General features: G+C 34.5%; 3 protein-coding genes across 4 annotated transcripts in view; 2 read left to right on the plus strand and 1 right to left on the minus strand.

Moving 5' to 3' along the window:
- Positions 1-123: 123 nt before the first annotated feature.
- LOC127156424 (carboxypeptidase A1-like) lies at positions 124-5,117 on the plus strand. Its single transcript, XM_051099266.1, has 11 exons — positions 124-284; positions 413-491; positions 1,122-1,256; positions 1,515-1,613; positions 2,028-2,129; positions 3,681-3,779; positions 3,864-3,974; positions 4,080-4,170; positions 4,259-4,458; positions 4,536-4,620; positions 4,716-5,117. Exons 1-11 carry the CDS (start codon positions 220-222, stop codon positions 4,901-4,903), a joined length of 1,254 nt encoding a protein of 417 aa, XP_050955223.1. The 5' UTR covers positions 124-219; the 3' UTR covers positions 4,904-5,117.
- Positions 5,118-5,832: 715 nt separating this feature from the next.
- cep41 (centrosomal protein 41) lies at positions 5,833-13,456 on the minus strand. The gene is made up of 11 exons (XM_051099267.1): positions 13,330-13,456; positions 12,921-12,984; positions 12,790-12,837; positions 11,045-11,106; positions 10,533-10,599; positions 9,809-9,959; positions 9,317-9,486; positions 9,141-9,208; positions 7,853-7,967; positions 7,395-7,610; positions 5,833-6,996 (listed from the first exon to the last, which is right to left on the minus strand). The coding sequence occupies exons 1-11, from the start codon at positions 13,360-13,362 to the stop codon at positions 6,866-6,868; spliced, it is 1,125 nt and encodes a 374-aa protein (XP_050955224.1). The 5' UTR covers positions 13,363-13,456; the 3' UTR covers positions 5,833-6,865.
- A 295-nt stretch (positions 13,457-13,751) lies between these two features.
- poc1b (POC1 centriolar protein B) overlaps positions 13,752-19,788 on the plus strand; it is a 52,359-nt gene continuing 46,322 nt past the window's right edge. For both annotated transcript variants that reach the window (XR_007825750.1, XM_051099264.1), the window contains exons 1-10: positions 13,752-14,126; positions 16,259-16,343; positions 16,414-16,585; positions 16,665-16,844; positions 16,928-17,035; positions 17,118-17,233; positions 17,321-17,454; positions 19,087-19,155; positions 19,238-19,390; positions 19,597-19,674. Coding sequence is in view for 1 of the 2 variants with exons in the window: in XM_051099264.1 (XP_050955221.1) it covers positions 14,112-14,126; positions 16,259-16,343; positions 16,414-16,585; positions 16,665-16,844; positions 16,928-17,035; positions 17,118-17,233; positions 17,321-17,454; positions 19,087-19,155; positions 19,238-19,390; positions 19,597-19,674 (1,110 nt within the window). In the remaining variant the exon portion in view is untranslated. The remainder of the gene's footprint in view (positions 14,127-16,258; positions 16,344-16,413; positions 16,586-16,664; positions 16,845-16,927; positions 17,036-17,117; positions 17,234-17,320; positions 17,455-19,086; positions 19,156-19,237; positions 19,391-19,596; positions 19,675-19,788) is intronic.

Raw genomic sequence — 19,788 nt, forward strand, 5'->3', positions numbered from 1 at the left:
GGTACAGCAACTTCTTCTCAAAAAACCCTGAGTTGCTATAATAAGTAACAGGCGAGAGAACAGGTGTAGTGTTCTCATCCTGTAAACTCAATCATGAGTGTTTTATAAGATTGTGAGAACCAAAGCAGCAGGTCTTTCTAACCCATCTCTGGTCACAATCACCATGTGCGTATATATAGGTGGTTGCTTACTGTGAGATACTCTACTTCAACCAGCAAGATGAGGGGGTTACTGGTTTTGTCCGCTCTTTTTGTGGCCGTGTTTGGCAAAGTGACTTTTGAGGGGTGAGTTCTCTTATCTTGTGTCTCTCTTACTTTCTGCTTGCAAATTCTGTTAACATATAAACACTAGTTGGACTAGTCCTGTTATATAATGTTTAGAATATTATCGCTAAGTATTGATGTCCCTACAGAGACCAGGTTTTTCGGATCACTGCAAAAGATGCAGAGCAGATCGCTCTCCTGAAGGAACTCCCTGAAGAGATGCTCGGGGTAAAATCCCATATATGTATATTCAAACATTATATTATATTATATACAGTTGAAGTCAAAAGTTTACATACACCTTGCAGAATCTGCTAAAATGTTAATTACTTTACTAAAATTAGAGGGATCATATAAAATGCATGTTATTTTTTATTTAGTGCTGACCTGAATAAAAAAAAAAGATGTTTACATATAGTCCGAAAGAGAAAATAATAGCTGAATTTATAAAAATGACCCCATTTAAAAGTTTACATACACTTGATTCTTAATACTGTGTTTTTCTTGTTTAGTGATAGTTGTTCCTGAGTCCCTTGTTTGCAACAACACAGAATCAATAATTATTAAAAGTTATTAATAATCAAGCATATGTACACTTTTGAACAGGGTCAATTTTATAAATTCAACTATAATTTTCTCTAGTGGACTATACGCAAACGTCTTTTATGTTAAACTATCTTTTTCAGGTCAGTACTACATAAAAAATAACATGCATTTTGTATGATCCCTCTTATTTTGGTTGAACAATTAATATTTTGCGGATTCTGCAAGGTGTATGTAAACTTTTGAATTCAACTTTACACTTTTTATGAAGTGATAAAGTGATAAAGTAATACCTTACATTTTCCAATGTGTTAGCTGGACTTCTGGATGCCACCTTCTCGTGCGTCCCTGCCCGTGGATGTTCGTGTCCCGTTTGAAAGCCTCCAGGCTGTCAGGGCGTACCTGGCATACCATCAGATCCCGTATCATGTCATGATTGAGAACGTCCAGGTGGGACAACATTATTTTAAACCTGTGTTTGAAAAAAAGAAAAACATGATTAATAATTAAAGTTTTGGTCATATTTAGTTCCATATAACACTGTGTCTACACCAAAAGTGAGCGTTGCGACAAATCCCAGACAGAAACCGGATCCATTGCAACGGTCGTTTTGTTGCGTCCAGTATAGACAGCCTCAAGCACTAAACTATAGAACAATTACAAAATGTAATTTTGAAATACTTATTTGATGGGTTTCTGTACCATAAGGCTCTTTTGGATGTGGAGCAACGCCAGATGGTGCAATATCGTAACTTTCCCAGAAGTACCGATGACTTTGTCTACACCACCTACCATGACCTGGACTCTGTGAGTGCTGCTACTTTAATAAAATAGCATTACACTGACGTTTCAACATCAGCCTTTCCAGATAAACTGTTTTATTGTGCTTTAAAATAGTTTGGATCAAATGTGTTTCTGACCTAAGTTCATTATGTTGTGTGTCCACCTTATTTTTCAATGCAGAAGTAAGCTGTTTTCTGGTAATGTTAATGTGTGAGACTTGTGGTTCATAAGCCGCGAAAGACAAACCAGTTCAATATCAAGCAGCAAAACAAGCTGTTTTGTACCGGTCTTTCTAACAGCTGGATGTGGACCGGAAGCCAGACCCATAACGTAAAAATGGCTGTGCCTACTCTGTGCCTACAAGAAGAAAAGGATGGATAAACCCACTGAACCTACATACCGTGCTCAGTCATTTGATCTTCACTATGTTTTTTTCAGATTCACGGTTTCATGGACATGCTTGTGGCAGAGAACCCTGATCTGGTCAGCAAAACTGAGATTGGTAAGAGCTACGAGGGCCGTCCCTTGTACCTCCTGAAGGTAGGTCACGACTCATAATTAATAATAGTCTTATGATATTCTTTAAGCCTGCTTACTTTACTATTAGGAATCTATTTTTGGCAATTACCTATACTTCAATGTAGGAGTGAGTTGCAAATCATAGTATGCTGATAATAGGATATGTTTAGTGAGTCAATGAAGTTTGAATTGTGCATTTTTCATTAGGGAATATTGTGCACAAGCTATTACCGTGATGATTAAAGGAGAAGTCCACTTCCAAAACAAAGATTCACATATATTGTACTCACCCCCTTGTCATCCAAGATGTTCATGTCGTTCTTTCTTCAGTTGTAAAGAAATGATGTTTTTTGAGAAAAAAAATTCAGCATTTTTCTCCATATAATGGACTGCTATGGTGCCCCGATTTTGAACTTACAAAATGCAGTTTAAATGCGGCTTCAAATGATCCCAAATGCGGTTGTAAACGATCCCAGCTGAGGAAGAAGGGTCTTATCTAGCGAAATGATTTGTTATTTTCATTAAAAGAATACAATTTAAATACTTTTTATTCTCATTGAACTCTGTGTATTCTGGCTCAAGACAGTTAGGGTATGCTGAAAAACTCCAATCGTATTTTCTCCCTGAACTTCAAAACTCATTTCAAAATCATCCTACATCACTGCAGAAGTACCGACCCAGTCTTTGCAATGTGAACTAAGACAAGATGAGCGTTTGACGTTAAAAAGTACATAAACTGTATTATTTTTGTGAAAATAACGTTTCGCTAGATAAGACCCTTCTTCCTCGCCTGGGATTGTTTACAACTGCATCTGTGATCGTTTTAAGCCGCATTTAAACTGCATTTTGAAAGTTCAAAATCGAGGCACCATATCAGTCCATTATATGGAGAAAAATGCTGATTTCTTTTTCTCAAAAAACTAAATTTCTTTACAACTGCAGAAAGAAACGCATGAACATCTTGGATGACAAGGGGGTGAGTACATTATTATATTATTACTACTATTATTATATGTGAATCTTTGCTTTGTAAGTGGACTTCTCCTTTAAGCTATTCCAGTAAATTAAAGGGATAGTTAACCCAGAAATGATTTACTCATCCTCGAGCCATCCTAGGTGTGTGACGTTCTTTTTTCAGATGAGTACAATTGGAGTTATATTAAAAAATGTTTTTAATATTAAAACCAAGATTTATAATGGCAGTGAATAGCTGTTGAGATTTTAAAGTCCAATGAAGTGCATCCATCCATCCTAAAAAGTAGTACTCCAGAGGAGTTAATTAATGTCCTCTGAAGTAAGTTGATGCATTTTATAAGAAAAATATCCAAATTTAAAACTTTATAAACCATAATCTGTAGCTTTTTTTAACTGATGTACGAATTAGAAGTACAAATCGACGATTGGTGAAGAAAAATGTCGGATTTTGATATAAGACAAGACGAGCTTACACTACGCCTACATCCTACGTCATCCGCTGGAACGCCAGTCTTTCGTGAAAGTTACTGGAAATAAATATTTTATAATAAATTAATATTTCCATCGGTTCATTATAACTAATATCCTGTCATTCAGTTCAGCACTGGAGCGAGCCGTCCAGGAATCTGGATCGACACTGGTATTCACTCCAGAGAATGGATTACCCCAGCCAGCGCACTCTGGTTTGCCAAGAAGGTCAGTTGAAATGATAAAACAGAATCTACTCAATCTACCAGCACAAAACTACTGGTCAACAACTTTGTGTTTGCCACTGCATAGATCGTGACTGACTATGGACGTGATCCCATCCTCACCGACGTCCTTAACAGCCATGACATCTTCTTGGAGATCATTGCCAATCCTGATGGTTTCGCATACACCCATAGCAATGTGAGTTTTTGATACCTGGAAGACTTCCCATTGAAAGCTAATCTCAATTTGAATAAAATTTGCTCTCTTTCTCGTATAATCTAATTGTTTGGTTGGCTGATTAAGGACCGCATGTGGCGTAAAACCAGAAAGCCAAACCCTGGCTCCAGCTGTGTTGGCGTTGACCCCAACAGGAATTGGGAAACTGGCTTTGGAGGTGAGATGTATCCCATTGTTTGGGATATTGGGGTTCTGATGGATTTACACTGTATAATCTAATGCACCGCACTACTTTTCATCTATAGGGCCTGGAGCCAGCAGCAACCCATGCTCTCAGACCTACCATGGACCCAGTGCTCATTCTGAGTCTGAGGTCAAGGCCATTGTGGACTTTGTGAAATCTCACGGCAACCTCAAGACCTTTGTGTCCATCCACAGCTATTCCCAGATGCTCCTCTATCCATATGGATACACAAGCTCTCCTGCACAGGACCAGGCTGAACTGGTATGCATGTGGAAACATGATCTGGATGCTTTTAACATTTCAGATCTGTTAAAATAATTTCTATATTGTCCCTTCAGCATGAACTTGCCAGAAAGTCCATCACTGCTCTGGAATCTTTATATAACACTGCCTACACATATGGCAGCGTCATTACTACCATCTGTAAGTACATTTACAGTGAACCTAAAGCTCTAATCGTACAATGTGTATCATGACTATTTTTTATGATAACCTCATTGATATCTCTCTGCTCTCAGACCAAGCCGATGGAATCACTATTGACTGGACCTATGCACAGGGCATCAAGTACTCCTACACCTTTGAGCTGAGAGACACCGGCTTCCACGGTTTCCTCCTGCCTGCCGAACAGATCGTCCCCACTGCTGAGGAGACCTGGCTGGCCCTGATGGCCATCATTGAGCACACCAAAAATAATCCATATTAAACATATGGTGATATTTCTGTGATGAGCCAAACTGCATAAAAAAAGGGTTAATAAAAAACAAATAATCAAGCACAGATAATGTACAATGGGCTGGTCACTATAGCAGAAAAGGTTTTTTTTTTATTGCCATAATGACTGTCAGATTGTAGATTATTCTGCGTATTACACTGCTTCTTAACAAATAGTAAATAAATACACTGACATGAAAAATTAATTTAAATGCTTCACAATCTTAACTGTATTTTCTCTTTAAGGTTCTGCTAAAAATACTTCCATATAATGTGTAAAAAACATAAGCCTTATCAAAGGTTAAAGTAATATACGATATAAGTGCTTTCACAACACGTCATCAAATGGCCATTTTGGTGCCACTGAACCAAACAAAACTCACATATTATTACTGCTAAAAATATTCAGTTATTGTCATGTTTTTGGGCTGTACTAATTGGTCACTAATTGGTCTGGGGCACAATTGAAGTCCATTATATGAAGAAAAATCCTGAAATGTTTTCCTCAAAAACCATAATTTCTTTACGACTGAAGACAGAAAGACATAAACATCTTGGTTGACAAGGGGTTGAGTAAATTATTTATGAATTATTGTTCTGGAAGTGGACTTCTCCTTTAAACTGAAAACAAAGAAATCACTAGTTTATCAATACATTATTAAAACGTTATTGCTGTCTCCCTACTGTTTTTTTGCCCTGACACATTCATAATCATTACTTCCGCAGGTGTGTTGTGGCAAGCTTTATGCATGTGCTTGAGTGCTTATTAGGCTATGTAGGCAATTAAAGGCTCATTATTACGATTTGAATGGTTCATTAGTAAACGTGCAACGGGCTCCAGCGTCGGCAGCACCGCATTCTGTTCCTCACAGATTAGTTTTCAGTCCTGTCAAAAATTAAATATGGCACCCTGAACATAAAACATCACTTGGGTCTACAATATAAAATTGAATTTTATTCAGCCTTCAATACAAAGTAACAAACCAGGTAGTTTTCATTGTATAGATTAAATTAAATTACTTAATTGGTCAATAAAACAAAGTCTACAATAAAACAGGGTAATAACTGATTTCAGTCAATAAGTACAGAAACATGGACAACAAAGGCCAAAAATAGCACTCTACCACAAAATTCATATACATTGACTCCAATAAATGCACTTTAAATTCCTTCATCAGGCTCTGACACAGACAAAGCAAAGTTTTACACAGAATCATCACCTTCATTAATGCCCACAATCACATCTACATTTCATAAAATTCAAATCACAGCTGAGTAGATGCTGATTATGAAAGAAAATCTTTCAGCACTGGATTGGAAAGCATGAACTATTTCAATAAATGCACTGAACGAACAGACAAGCTCAGGCTTTAAGGCAAAATCAGCACATCTAAAATATTTCTAAAGCACTGCGGCATATATACTGTATCTACTGAGCAAGTAAACATACAGTAGCTAAACCAGCATGCTCAATGAACAGATCACGTCATAGCACAGTTAAAGCATTAAAAAAATGACCTTCCACTAAGACCTGCTTACTTGCGTAACATATAGAAGAACCTACATTTGCATTAAAACAGATAAGATGTCAAACCCTAGACGTCTTGTACCATAATTATAATATAAGTGGTCAATAATGCCAAAAAATGGCCAGAAACGGATTTAGATTTTAAAAATGTAGTTTAGATTTGGAGTCTGCAGTGCAAAGATATGTGAATAAACTGAAATAAAAATAGTGCCATTTGTGTGTACTACCACAACCAAGAAATGTTCAGTTTCTCCAAGCGTAGTTCTGAGAATGTGCATGTGGCATAAGAGTGAACTAAAAAAAAAACAACAAAAAAAAAAACAGTAGTTTAGAGTGTCTATGTTCACAGGAATCCTGCTAAAGTAAAATATAAAGGCTTTATTTGCATTAGAATGAAGATGACAGTGATGAAGGTAGAACTATAGGTTATTTCCATGGTCGACTACTCCGTGAACGAGCACTTTCTGATCCTGCTATGGACGAGCCTTGCCGACTGCTCTGAACTGTAGACGCTTTGGAGCGAGCACTGCTAGTGGACATTCTGCTGCTGAGACGACCTAAAATAGGGGAAAAAAACAATGATCACAATAGTAAAATGGCAGCAAATCAGCATATTAGAATAATTTCTGAAAGATCATGTGACATTAAAGATAAATTACCTTTTAAAATACATTCACATAGAAAACAGTTCTTTTAAACTGTAACAATATTTCACAATATTACTGTTATATACATGCAGTCCTGATGAGCATAAGATAAAACACATAAATTACATATATTGTATGTAAGTGTGGCTCAAAGAATGAAATGTAACATGTTCCTATTCAATTAATAATTTTCCATACTGAAATGGCTGTGGAAGCATTTAGATTTTGTTGCCATCTACTGGTAAATTGTTTGTAATACAGTGAAAATAGGCATGTTTGTTTCATCAGATTTGAAATAGATGACTCACTGCTGGGCTCACTGGGTATATATACTTCCTCTAGGTAATGCTGGATTCTGCTGAGGTCTTCTGAAGTAAACCGCCACTTTTTTTCTGCTGGCTGTGACGTCTGCTGTGGAACCGATCGCTTACGGCCTCCAGGTCCCGAGGGTGACGGCAGACAGGAGATGGGAATGGAGCCGGTTGTCATTCCCTCTGGGAACTTCTGAGCAACCACTTTTAAACCTTGTTGAGAAAGGAAAAGAGTAGTTAATGAATAAATGGCATTTAATACATTAATCTCATACTGACAGGATGAACCTACATGCGTTTATTGGAGATTCCTGAGATCCCAGTGATCTATGTATAAACATATTTATAAGGAACTTTTCAGGTTAATATATTATTTATATTACTTTTTTCCTTCCCTGTTCAATTTTTTCTTGATGGACTTCTGAAGTTTGCTATTGGTCGTCAGTCTTACTCACCCCCTGACAACATGAAGAGATTCTCGAAGCCTCTCTCGCACATGGTGGTGGCGGCTTGACTTGCTATCCTCTCATCTTCATCATACAAAATTATGATTTTCCCCGATGCATTTTTCTGCATAGTTGTTAAAGATTTTAACACTAGGGATGGACATGAGTACACAAAAAACTAAAATGACATAAATCATTGATCATTAAAACAACACTGTGATTTTCATTTTTTACTATTTCATTTTTTAATATTACAAAATACTGTTTCAATCCTATCAGTGAATGAATACACAATAAATATGTTATTTATGAATTCTGTATGAAATTATTTACTTCTTTCCATATTTTATACATAATAATTAGTATTATTTATTAATATACACAAATATATATTATCATTATTCATAATACAAAATATAGTACATTTAATACATGTTTGCAATTAACAGTTCAGATTGATAAATGAATGATAAATAATACTTATATATTTTATAAAAATATTATTTATATTATTTTAAAATAAAAAAGTAAAAGATAAAAAAGCGAGACACTGCGTCCTCTAGCGGCAGTGGAGGACCCAGTCTGAGTTCTCTTGAAAGGGAACGTCTCAGGTTAGGCATGTAAGCATGATTCCCTGAGAGGGAACAAGACAATGGGAGTTATGAGGACGCAGTACGAGTTACCTTAAAAGAGGACATAGCAGGTTATACATTGTCCCATGGTTCCCTGAGAGGAAGTGAGACACTGCGTCCCCTAGCACTTGTTATGAGGACACAGTGCAAGTTCCCTTGAAAGGGAACATCTCAGGTTATGCATGTAAGCATGGTTCCCTTAGAGTAAGTGAGACACTGCGTCCTCTAGCGCTTGTTATGAGGACTCAGTGCAAGTTCCCTTGAAAGGGAACATCTCAGGTTATGCATTGTCCCATGGTTCCCTGAGAGGAAGTAAGACACTGCGTCCCCTAGCGCTTGTTATGAGGACACAGCGCAAGTTCCCTTGAAAAGGAACATCTCAGGTTATGCATGTAACCAGTGAAGGACGCAGTGCGAAATCCCTTGAAAGGGGACGTCACAGGTTATGCATTGTCCCATGGTTCCCTGAGAGGGAGTGAGAAACTGCGCTCTCTAGCGCTTGTTATGAGGATGCAGTGCAAGTTCCCTTGAAAGGGAACATCTCAGGTTATGCATGTAAGCATGGTTCTCTGAGAGGGAACAAGACAATGCTAGAGAACACAGTGTGAGTTCCCTTGAAGGGAACAAAAATTTTCACAATTCACATATTAGGAATAAAAGGATACATAATCGAGCACTTCTTTTGTGTATGGGTTCATAGTCCTTGATAAGGTTGCAATGGGGTAACTATATGCTGTAAGCAAACAACAGATAAAAATATTAATAAACAACATTATTATTATATTATATTAATGTCTTTTATTCTTTAAGCAAAATACGATTTCCAGGTAAATTTTCTTACCACTGATAATATGGCACTGGTCATACTGCTCTCTGTCCCGCACATCCAGCAACAGATACGGGCAGTCAGGATAAGGGCACTCTGTAATGCTTGAGGTAGACACTGGAGAGTGTTGGATGGGCTTCTGTCCGTTCTTGTCCAGATCCAGTTCTCCCACACCACTGATGACACTATGAATGAGCCCAGAGATTCTCAGTTACACCGAGTGAGGACAGTCAGGGCTTCTCACTGTTACCGGCTACATCTCATTGTTTTCCCCCCACAGGGTCTCTGAGGACAGAGTCTGATTGCACTGACTGCCCCTAAACAGACTCAATGGAGCTTGGGGCCATGAGAAAGCAGCCTGGCCAATCAGAACTCATGTGGGTGGACAATAGAGGAAATGTTAGAGGGGGGATCAGTTAGATGCATAAAATGATATTCTGATGTGCCTGGTCAAATTCAAGAGATAGTCTTATGTGCTCGTTACAAACACAAAGGTGATTCGGCTACCTTTGGAGTGTAGATCTAGGAGAAAACGCCGTGTCCCCGGATTCATCATTGTTGATACTCTGAGGGGGAAGAAGCGTCGGCTGGGGGGAGCCATTCGTCTGATCGGAGAGACGGTCAAGACCCGGTGATGCAGAGAATACTGAAACATCATCTGAAATCATATACAAAAAAAAAAAAAAAAAAAAAAAAAAAAGGTTGTCAGGCTGTGTGGTTGCAAAAGTTTTTAGCCCCTAAGGGAAAATGGTGCTGGAAAAAAATGCAATATACATTGTTTGCTCATTTAACAATATTTCTGTGTTTTCTGATTTTGGATTTCAATATTTTTGAGCTCTCTCACAAAAATATTTTGTTTTCCAGAAAACTTTGCATTTGATCACACAACTTTTGCGTTCTCTCACAAAAGTATTTCATTACACTGAGAAAGTTTGCATTCACTTGCAACATTTTTGGTTTCTTTCAAATAACTTTTAGTTTGCTAGAATTTCTCTTGAATAACTTTTCATTTGCCAGCAAAAGCATTAAGATACAGTTTTCCCTCCAATCTCAAATTATTTCCATCAGCAGTTTTGCAAGAACATTCAAAACTTTTGCTAGAGAACACAACATTTTTGCAAGCAAAAACAATTTTACTCTTTGGGATAAGGTTCAAATAATTCTCCCTACATATAAGCAAATTAAAAAATAAAAATAAAAATAGTAACATAAAAGAGAAATAACACTCTACCTTCTAAACCCGCCATTTCATCTGTAATGTTGTCATTCTGATCTGACACCGAAGCAACTTGAATTACCTGAAAAAAAAAAAAAAAAAGACATATAAAAGTTAAAGGTATATATTCAGAAATATATTAAAATACCACCATTCAAAAGTTTGTGGTCATTCTTATTTGCAAAAGAAATTAAAACTCTTATTTTGCAATGAAAATAGAAACAAAAAAAAATATTTAAAATATAAATTTATTAAAAATGAATGAAATTAAACTTTTCCACAAAAATATTAAGCAGCACAACCGTTTTCAACATTGATAAGAAGAAATGTTTCTTGAGCAAATGAGCACATTAGAATGATTTCTGAAGGATCATGTGACACTAAAGACATTAATAAACTACACATATTAAATAATTTTTAAAATGAAAGCCATTTTAAATTGTAATATATTTGACAAAAAAATACTGTGTTTGCTGTACTACAACTGAAAGTAAACAATATGCTATTTATAATTATTATTCACATACCAGCTGTGCAAACGTAGTCACTTTTAGTCTTTTAAATAGCTCGTCCTTCCTATATCTGTAGTCTGGGAAAAAAAAAAAAAAAAAACATAAGCATGCATTTCAAATGATGCAGAGCTGTTGCAGAAAAATGTTGATGCATTTTACCTGGATCCTGAGTGTTACCATTTCTCACTTCATCTTCATTTAAAGACACATCATTTAAATTCACTCCCAAAATATCAAACTCCATTTTGATACTGGTTAGACTCTCTAAACTTGACTTTAACACACCAGTTGCTGCTACAAACTGAGGCGAGCTCTGCCAACATCTCTTTATATCTTTGGCAAGAATTACACAGTCCAGCCTCACCACCAAACCCACTGTAAGATGCCAAGTGACACTGCTGGATGAGGTTATGCATCTCAGTTTCACTACAGACAATCTCGACAGAGGAATTACTGTAACCTACAGTACAATTACCATCCTCTCCTCATGTAGGCAAAAGGAGGAAGGATTGCTTATCCTTGAGAAATCACAAGGAACCTGTAACAAGATGATCAGCGTGGACAAAGGAGACTTTCTCTCCTTATCAAGTAAGTAAATATCAGCAGGACAAAATAGCTGAAACAAGTCATTAAGTGCCTGTTCACACAAGATGCATTCTTGTGTTATTCTTTACTGTTTTGTAATTACGTTTTTAATGTAAATACACCATTGCGATGTGTTTTTCAAATGTCCGAATGTCAGAAATGATAAAGTGTTGTAAAAAAATGTTAGTTAGAATCCTTTACTTCTCAAGTAAATGCACCATGACATTTTTATGTATCAAATACACTACCAGATTTGTAATGTTTTTAAAGAATTCTCTTCAACAAGTCTACATGTATTTGATCTAGAATACAGCAAAAGCAGTAATATTGTGAAGGGTTTTTACTATTTAAAATAACTGCTTTATATTTGAATGTATTTAAAAATGTAATTTATTCCTGTGATCAAAACTAAATTTTCAGCATCATTGCTCCAGTCTTCAGTATCACATGATCCTTTAGAAATCATTCTATTTGCTGTTTAAGAAACATTTCTTTTTATTATCAATATTTAAAACAGTTGAGTACATTTTTTCAAGATTATTTGATGAATTGAAAGATGCAAAGATCAGCATTTATCTAAAATAAAAAAGGTTTTGTAACATTACACACAATACCATTCAAAAGCTCGGAGTGAGTTTTTTTTTTTTTTTTTTTTTTTTTTGAGGGAAAGAAATGATAGAAATTAATACTTTTATTTAGCAAGGATGCTTTAAATTGATCAAAAGTGATGATAAAGACATTAATAATGTATTTATATTTCAAATAAATTCTGTTCTTCTGAACTTTCTATTCATCAAAGAAACCGGAATAAAATCTACTCAGCTGTTTTCAACATAATAATACTAATAAATGTTTTTGAGCAGCAAATCAGAATATTAGAATGATTTCTGAAGGATCAAGTGACTGGAGTAATCATGCTAAAAATTCAGCTTTAAATTCACAGGAAAAAAATACATTTTAAAATATATTCAAACAGAAAACAGTACTTTTAAATAGTAAAAATATTTCTAAATTTTGCTGTATTTTGGATCAAATAAATGCAGGCTTGGACAGCAGAAGAGACTTCTTTTAAAAAAACACTAAAATCTTACAGTTCAAAAACTTTTGACTGGTAGTGTATATTATAAGACAAAACTACTGAAACTGTGAATGAACATATTTTATTTACAACTTACTTTTCCTTGCCTCCTCTAGTCTCTCCATGTACTTTGTCAGGCTGGAGCCTAGAAAATAAACTAGGTTAATTCTCATACTTTATAATATATGCAATGGATATGCAAAAATGTTTATGATTTCACAAAATCACCTGTATCAAGCCGTGTTTTTACATGTTGATATTTTGGATTCTGTGGAATCCTCTTCTTTAAATACTGTAAAAAATAAGCATCCATTTCAAATAATAAATACATTGTGCAACTGTTATACGGACCAGCATTGCTCATGAAAGCCACTGTAAGCTCTAACAACGTACATCACTTTAGATAGATGGTTTATTAATTGTTTAGCAGTGGTTAAAATGAAAACAACATGAAAGCATCTGCAGTAAACTGGTGTTGATGGTTAAACGGGTATCTATGTGATGGCAACAGCACCGGTGTCACATTCCCTTTAAACCGCAGCTCTCCATGTCAAACATTCCTGAGCTCGTTTTCAAAATATAACCATCCATACCACGTTTCACACATTACACTTTGCACAAAAATAAAACCACTGACCTCAGAGTCGCCAATCCCCCGCTTCACCGACATCTTCCAGCAGCTGAGCTTCGGCGGCTAACGTTAGCTTCTAAAATCAAAACTCAAAGCGTCGCCTCTTTGAGCGACGCCTTCACTGATTGGCCCGTTGATTTGATGACCCAATCAGCGAATGCTTTCTTGCTATCTCAACGTTGAGTTTTACGAGTTTACCGTTTGGGTTGTTGCTAAGCAACGGCGTTATTTCCACTGCTGTTTTATCCTATGGCTACAGCTCTGCGGTGACAGAGAGCCGTTGGCCGTATTTATTTATTACAAACTTTTGCAGATCGATATTTTTTTAACAGTAATTTCACTTAAGAAATTTGTTTATAATATTTGGCTGAGATACGCAATTCACTGACTCTACAAACAGTTTAATCTTCGCAAGACAAGCTTGCAAATTTTAGATTTAATCCCAACACGCCTTCTGTTGCATTAGGAGGATGGGTTACATTAGCGGTTTCCACTGACTTCATTGGTGTAGACGTTTATTTGTGCAAGTTAGTATTTTGGCAGCCCAAATAGAGGTACATACATGTAAAAAATTAGACTCAAACGAGATTTTGAGTCATTTTTCTGCATCCTGTTCAACTAGCCATGCTGACTCGATGATTCTGAGCGCGATTTGTTTGGTCTGGGTTAAACGCGGCTTGTTTGACAGAAGGGAAGTGGCTCAACATGAAGGAGTTTCACTTGTTTACTTGTAAAACCAAGAGCAAAGTGTGCCAAATTCAGAAACTTTTTTGATTTTTGCCGGAATAATGGCGTCTGTAATGGTAAGAGGACTTATCAGAAACATTTTAGAATGCGAATATGTACATTTTAGAGTAGTAAATTAGGTCTGTGTAACTGCTGGAAAGTTTCGTGTTCATGGTTGTATATGGAAATACTTGGATTCGAAATTGACCACGAGTAATTGACAAATAACAATACAATTAACTATCACTAACAAAAAGTACTATGGAATTAGCTTATTATTAGATACTGTTAGTTAATACCGTATTAATATCGTTTTTTTTTAAACTTAACATTGCATTACCATGTTTTTTTTTTTGGACATCAAGATGAAATGGGGTCCAGAAGACTGGGCCCAAATTTAATTTATAAAAAAACTTTTTTTGAATGCTTTATACACAGTCAAAAGTTAGAAAAAAGATATTTAATATTTTTTAAAGAAGTCTCTTCTGCTCACCAAGCCTGCATTTGTTTGATTTAAAATACAGTAAAACACTGAAAGTTTGAAGTTTTTTTTACTATTTCAAATAACTGATTTCTATTTGAATATGTATTAAAACATAATTTATTTTTGTGATCAAAGCATTTTCAGCATCATTACTTCAGTCTTCAGTGTCACATAATGATCCTTTAGAAATCATGCTAATATGCTGATTTGCTGTCCAAGAAACAATTATTATTCTCAATATTTAAAACAGCTGAGTATTTTTTTCAGGATTATTTGATGAATAGAAAGATCCAAAGATCAGCGTTTATCTGAAATAAAAAGTTTTGTTTTTATTTTATAAAGTCAGTATCATTTTTTATTTTTATTTTTGGGGGAAAGAGATTATAGAATGTAGTACTTTTGTTTAGCAAGGATGCTTTGAATTGATCAAAGGGGATGATAAAGATATTTATAATGTTAGAAAAGATTTCTATTTCAGATAAATGCTGTTCTTCTGAACTTTCTGTTCATCAAAGAAATCTGAAAAAATAGTACTCAGTTTTCAACATAATAATAATAATAATAATTAATTGAAATTGATTGAAAATCTGAATATTTTAAAATATATTCAAAAAGAAAACTTTTTTTACTTTTAAATAGTAAAAATAGTAAAAAAAAAAAAAAAAATGCAGAAAAAGCAGAAAAGACTTCTTTAAACACAAAACATTAAAAACATAAACATAAAAAATCGTAGCATTCAAAAACTTTTGACTGTTAGTGTATATATATGTTTTCTATGTGAATATATTTTAAAATGTAATTTATTCCTGTAATGCAAAGCTGAATTTTCATCAGTGATTACTCCAGCCTTCAGTGTCACATGATCCTTCAGAAATCATTCAAATATGCTGATTTATTATCAATGTTGAAAACAGTTGTGCAGCTTAATATTTTGTTGGAACCTGTGATACTTTTTTTTCAGGATTCTTTAATAAATAAAAAGTTAAAAAGAATTGCATTTATTTAAAATATATATTTTTTTGTAACAATATAAACTACAGTTTAAAAGTTTGTGGTCAGTACATTTTTATTCTTTCTTTTTTAAAAAAAATTATAAATCGATGTGTTAAATTGATCAAAAGTGATATTAAAGACGTACATTGTTAGAAATAATATTTTGAATAAATGCTGTTTTTTTTACTTTTAATTCATCAAAGAATCCTGAAAAAAAGATTCACAGGTTCCAAAATAAATAAAGCGATGCAGCTGTTTCCAACACTGATTATAAAAGTAATAAATCAGCATATCAGAATGATATCTGAAGGATCATGTAACACTGAAGACTGGAGTTATGACTAATAAAAATTCAACTTTGCATCACAGAAATAAATTATATTTTAAAGTATATAAAAACATTTAATTTAAATTGCAATAATATTTTATAATATTACTTTTTTTCTGATCAAATAAATAGAACTTTGATGCACATAAGGGACTTCTTTAAAAACATTAAGAATCCTACTGATCTTAAACTTTTTCAGTGTTATTAAGAATACTGTAGAATTTGGTATACCAAATTATCAATCAGTTAATCTAATCAGTTAATTAAACTAATAATGTTCACTTGCATTATTATGCTAAAAATATCATAAAAATATTTGCACTGAAAAAAACCCATTCCAATTCTTTCAGACTTCTGGGCTTAAAATTTTTTACACCTTATTGATTCATAACATATTTTTTCAGGAGGATCCCACTCTTGAGAGACATTTTAAAGGTCACAAAGATGTTGTTTCCTGCGCCGACTTCAGCCCCAATAATAAACAGCTTGGTATGTCATATTCATCTCTTTTTTTCAGTCTGAGAAAATCCCATTTAACCACTTGCAACTTCTCTTGCAGCTACTGGGTCCTGTGACAAGAACCTTATGATCTGGAACCTCACTCCTAAAGCCAGGGCGTTCAGGTTTGTGGGTCACACAGATATCATTACAGGTGTCCATTTTTCTCCAAGTGGTTCCTTGGTGGCATCTTCATCCAGAGACCAGACAGTTCGACTGTGGACACCCAGCATGTGAGTGAGAGCAGATGCCCCTTTCAAATTTCAGTGTATTATTTGTATGTTAATTTTTTATTCTACATGTGCATTACAGAAAGGGCGAGTCGACTGTGTTCAAAGCCCACACAGCGAGTGTTCGAAGCGTTCAGTTCTCCAGCGATGGCCAAAGGCTGGTCACGGCTTCAGATGACAAGTCTGTGAAAGTGTGGGGTGTCGAACGGAAGAAATTCCTCTACTCTCTCAACCGGCACACCAACTGGGTGCGCTGTGCGAGGTATGAGACTATGCGTGTTACCTTTCCGGTTTTGTCACATAAAGTGGGATTTCTCTCACTCACGCTTGGTCTGTCCCTGTCAGGTTTTCACCAGATGGTCGTCTTGTTGCTTCCTGTGGAGATGACAGGACGGTTCGCCTCTGGGATACATCCTCACGGCAGTGCATCAACATTTTCACAGACTATGGAGGGTGAGAATTGAATGGTGTTGTTTTTTCCTGAAGCTTTGATATTTGGTTCCAAGTTTACTGATATTTCAAACTGTCTGTTTAGGTCAGCAACATTTGTGGACTTCAATTCCAGTGGCACATGCATTGCGTCATCAGGAGCGGACAACACATTAAAAATCTGGGATATTCGTACAAACAAGTTGATACAACATTACAGAGGTAGTAGAAAAGAGTTTGTTTCATTTCATACAAGTTCATTTATTTTTAGTAGAGTCTTGTTTTCTAATTTTTAACTTGGTCTTGCAGTTCATAGTGGTGGGGTCAACTGCTTTTCCTTCCATCCATCTGGAAACTATCTGATCAGTGGTTCGAGCGACACTACAATGAAGATCTTGGACCTCCTGGAGGGGAGGCTCATTTACACCCTTCACGGCCACAAGGTGTCCCACTCTTGTTAAAAGAGTAGAATTTGAATCCCTATATATATATATATGTTTATATTTATATATATATATACACAATGTGTGTCTCTGTGTCTGTGTGTGTATATATGCATATAAATATTACAAGTTAAATACTAAAAATGAATGAAATAATACAATATTGATAATTGATAATATTACAAATTTACATTTTCATACATGTGTGTGTGTACGTAGTTGTAGCCATACAATGAATGTCTGAATTTATTTTTAAATTTTAAATTATATTTATAATTTATAATTTATATATATATATATATATATATATATATGTATGTATGTGTGAAATATTTTAAATAAAAAAATGAATTAACTGAATTTTTAAAAATAATTTCAGTTAAGAATATAGATATTTTTAAAAACATAGGTTTTAACAAAATGTAATTATATATAGTAACATAACATTAGGAATAATATAATATAGGAACTAATTTTCAAAAGTAAATATTTTTATATTTATATTTTAATTTTTATTATTGTATTAACTGATTATTTAAATTATATATATATATATATATATATATATGTGTGTGTGTGTGTGTGTATATACACATTTCATATGTATGAAATATTTTTACTAATATATATAAATATGTGTTTGTGTGTATATATATAACAATTTAAATGATCAAAATTTATATTTTTATATATATATGAAATGGTTTTTACTGAAATAAAATTAAGTATTTGAAAATTTTGAAATATTTCAATTAATATAGAATTTAAAAATATATATATTTTAGTAACTAATTTTCAAAAGTTAATGTTTATTATTAAATTGTAAATCTGATTATTTTAATATATATATATATATGTGTGTGTGTATAACAATTTAAATGATCAAAATTAATAAAATTTATGTTTTTAAATTTTACTAAATAATACTATGTTTTTAAATTTCTATTTGAAAGGTAATATTTGGTCACTTACGCTTCATTTTTTATGTTACTTGTCCATATTGTCTATGATAAAGATGAAGACAGTTTTACACATAAATTATTTTTATGAAATAAAAAAGTCATGATCATAAACTGTCATTGTATGGCTAGAGCTGCATAATAAAGAAAAATAAAACCAAAACCAAAACGAAACCAAAACAAAACATATAAAAATTAACCATTTTTTAAAAATAAAAAAACACTTCACAATAAGGCATCGTTTGTTAACATTAGTTAGCTAAATTATTTAACATGAACTAAAAATGTAAAATAATGTAACAAACATTTATTAATCCTATTTTATAAAACGTTCAAAATTCACTAATACATTAATAAAATAGTTGTATGTATCTGTTCATGTTATTTAATAAACCTGAGCTGACAAGAACTAACAGTGAACATTTTTTTTAATTAACTAACATTAATAAAGATACTGTAACAAATGTATTACTCATTGTTAGTTTATGTTAGGTGATGCATTGGACCTTGTTGTAAAGTGTAACAGAAAAAATAAACATGCAAACAGGTTTAGACTGACATGAATGTGAGTATACTTTAATTTTGGGGTGAACTATTCTTTCAACTGTGTGTGTATTTACTCCTTTAGATCTTTATAGGAAAAGCCATAAAGTCTTTTTCTCCCTCTTCTCAGGGTCCAGTATTGGCTGTTGCGTTTTCTCGAGACGGAGATCTGTTTGCTTCAGGAGGTGCTGATTCTCAGGTAATCGTGACGTAATGCTTGTTCAACCATCCGATCACTATTAGGCTGATGTCGCTCATGCTTGTGATCGTCTGGGTTTCAGGTTCTCATGTGGAAGACCAACTTTGATTCGCTGAATTACAAAGATGTGTTGAGCAGGCATAGCAAACGAGTCACTCCAGATCCCCCTCCACACCTGATGGACATCTACCCTCGATCATCTCACCGACACAGTGCTCAGAATGGCACGGTAGAGGTCAGTGGCCACAACTGCACTGCTACTGCACTACCCATGTGTTTCACACACAGTACTGATTTTCCCCTCAGGGATCAGAACAGCGTCAACACTATACTTGTAGATCAATCTAATGCATTTGAGTCAGTATGTTAGCTCTGTGACGTGCACGCTACATTCATGTTTGTAATAATCGCTTGTTGACGTCAGTGCTCTCATTTCCTTAGATTAATCCCATTGTTGCTGATACTCAGTCTGGTGACCCTCAGGTGGTTGAAGTGGGACGTGTTCTTTTCTCCACAGCGGTAAGATCTAAATGCTGACAGGAACTGATTAATGTAGTTTAAATCCAACCACTAGGGGGAGATATAGGCTAGCTAATGTTGAGCCCTCACTGTGTTGTCACTCTTCATCTCATC

This window comes from Labeo rohita, chromosome 25, assembly GCF_022985175.1.
Source record: "Labeo rohita strain BAU-BD-2019 chromosome 25, IGBB_LRoh.1.0, whole genome shotgun sequence".
NCBI lineage: Eukaryota > Metazoa > Chordata > Actinopteri > Cypriniformes > Cyprinidae > Labeo > Labeo rohita.

Bases quoted from the DNA above. Each gene is read 5' to 3' on its own strand.
- LOC127156424 (XM_051099266.1), top strand. From the start codon at position 220: ATGAGGGGGTTACTGGTTTTGTCCGCTCTTTTTGTGGCCGTGTTTGGC. The intron at 3,975-4,079 runs GTGAGTTTTTGA...TGGCTGATTAAG, and splicing joins TCGCATACACCCATAGCAAT to GACCGCATGTGGCGTAAAAC. The intron at 4,621-4,715 runs GTAAGTACATTT...CTCTGCTCTCAG, and splicing joins CAGCGTCATTACTACCATCT to ACCAAGCCGATGGAATCACT.
- cep41 (XM_051099267.1), bottom strand. From the start codon at position 13,362: ATGTCGGTGAAGCGGGGGATTGGCGACTCTGAG. The intron at 11,107-12,789 runs GTAAGTTGTAAA...TTTTTTTCCCAG, and splicing joins ACTAGAGGAGGCAAGGAAAA to ACTACAGATATAGGAAGGAC. The intron at 6,997-7,394 runs GTGAGTCATCTA...CCCCTATTTTAG, and splicing joins TATACCCAGTGAGCCCAGCA to GTCGTCTCAGCAGCAGAATG.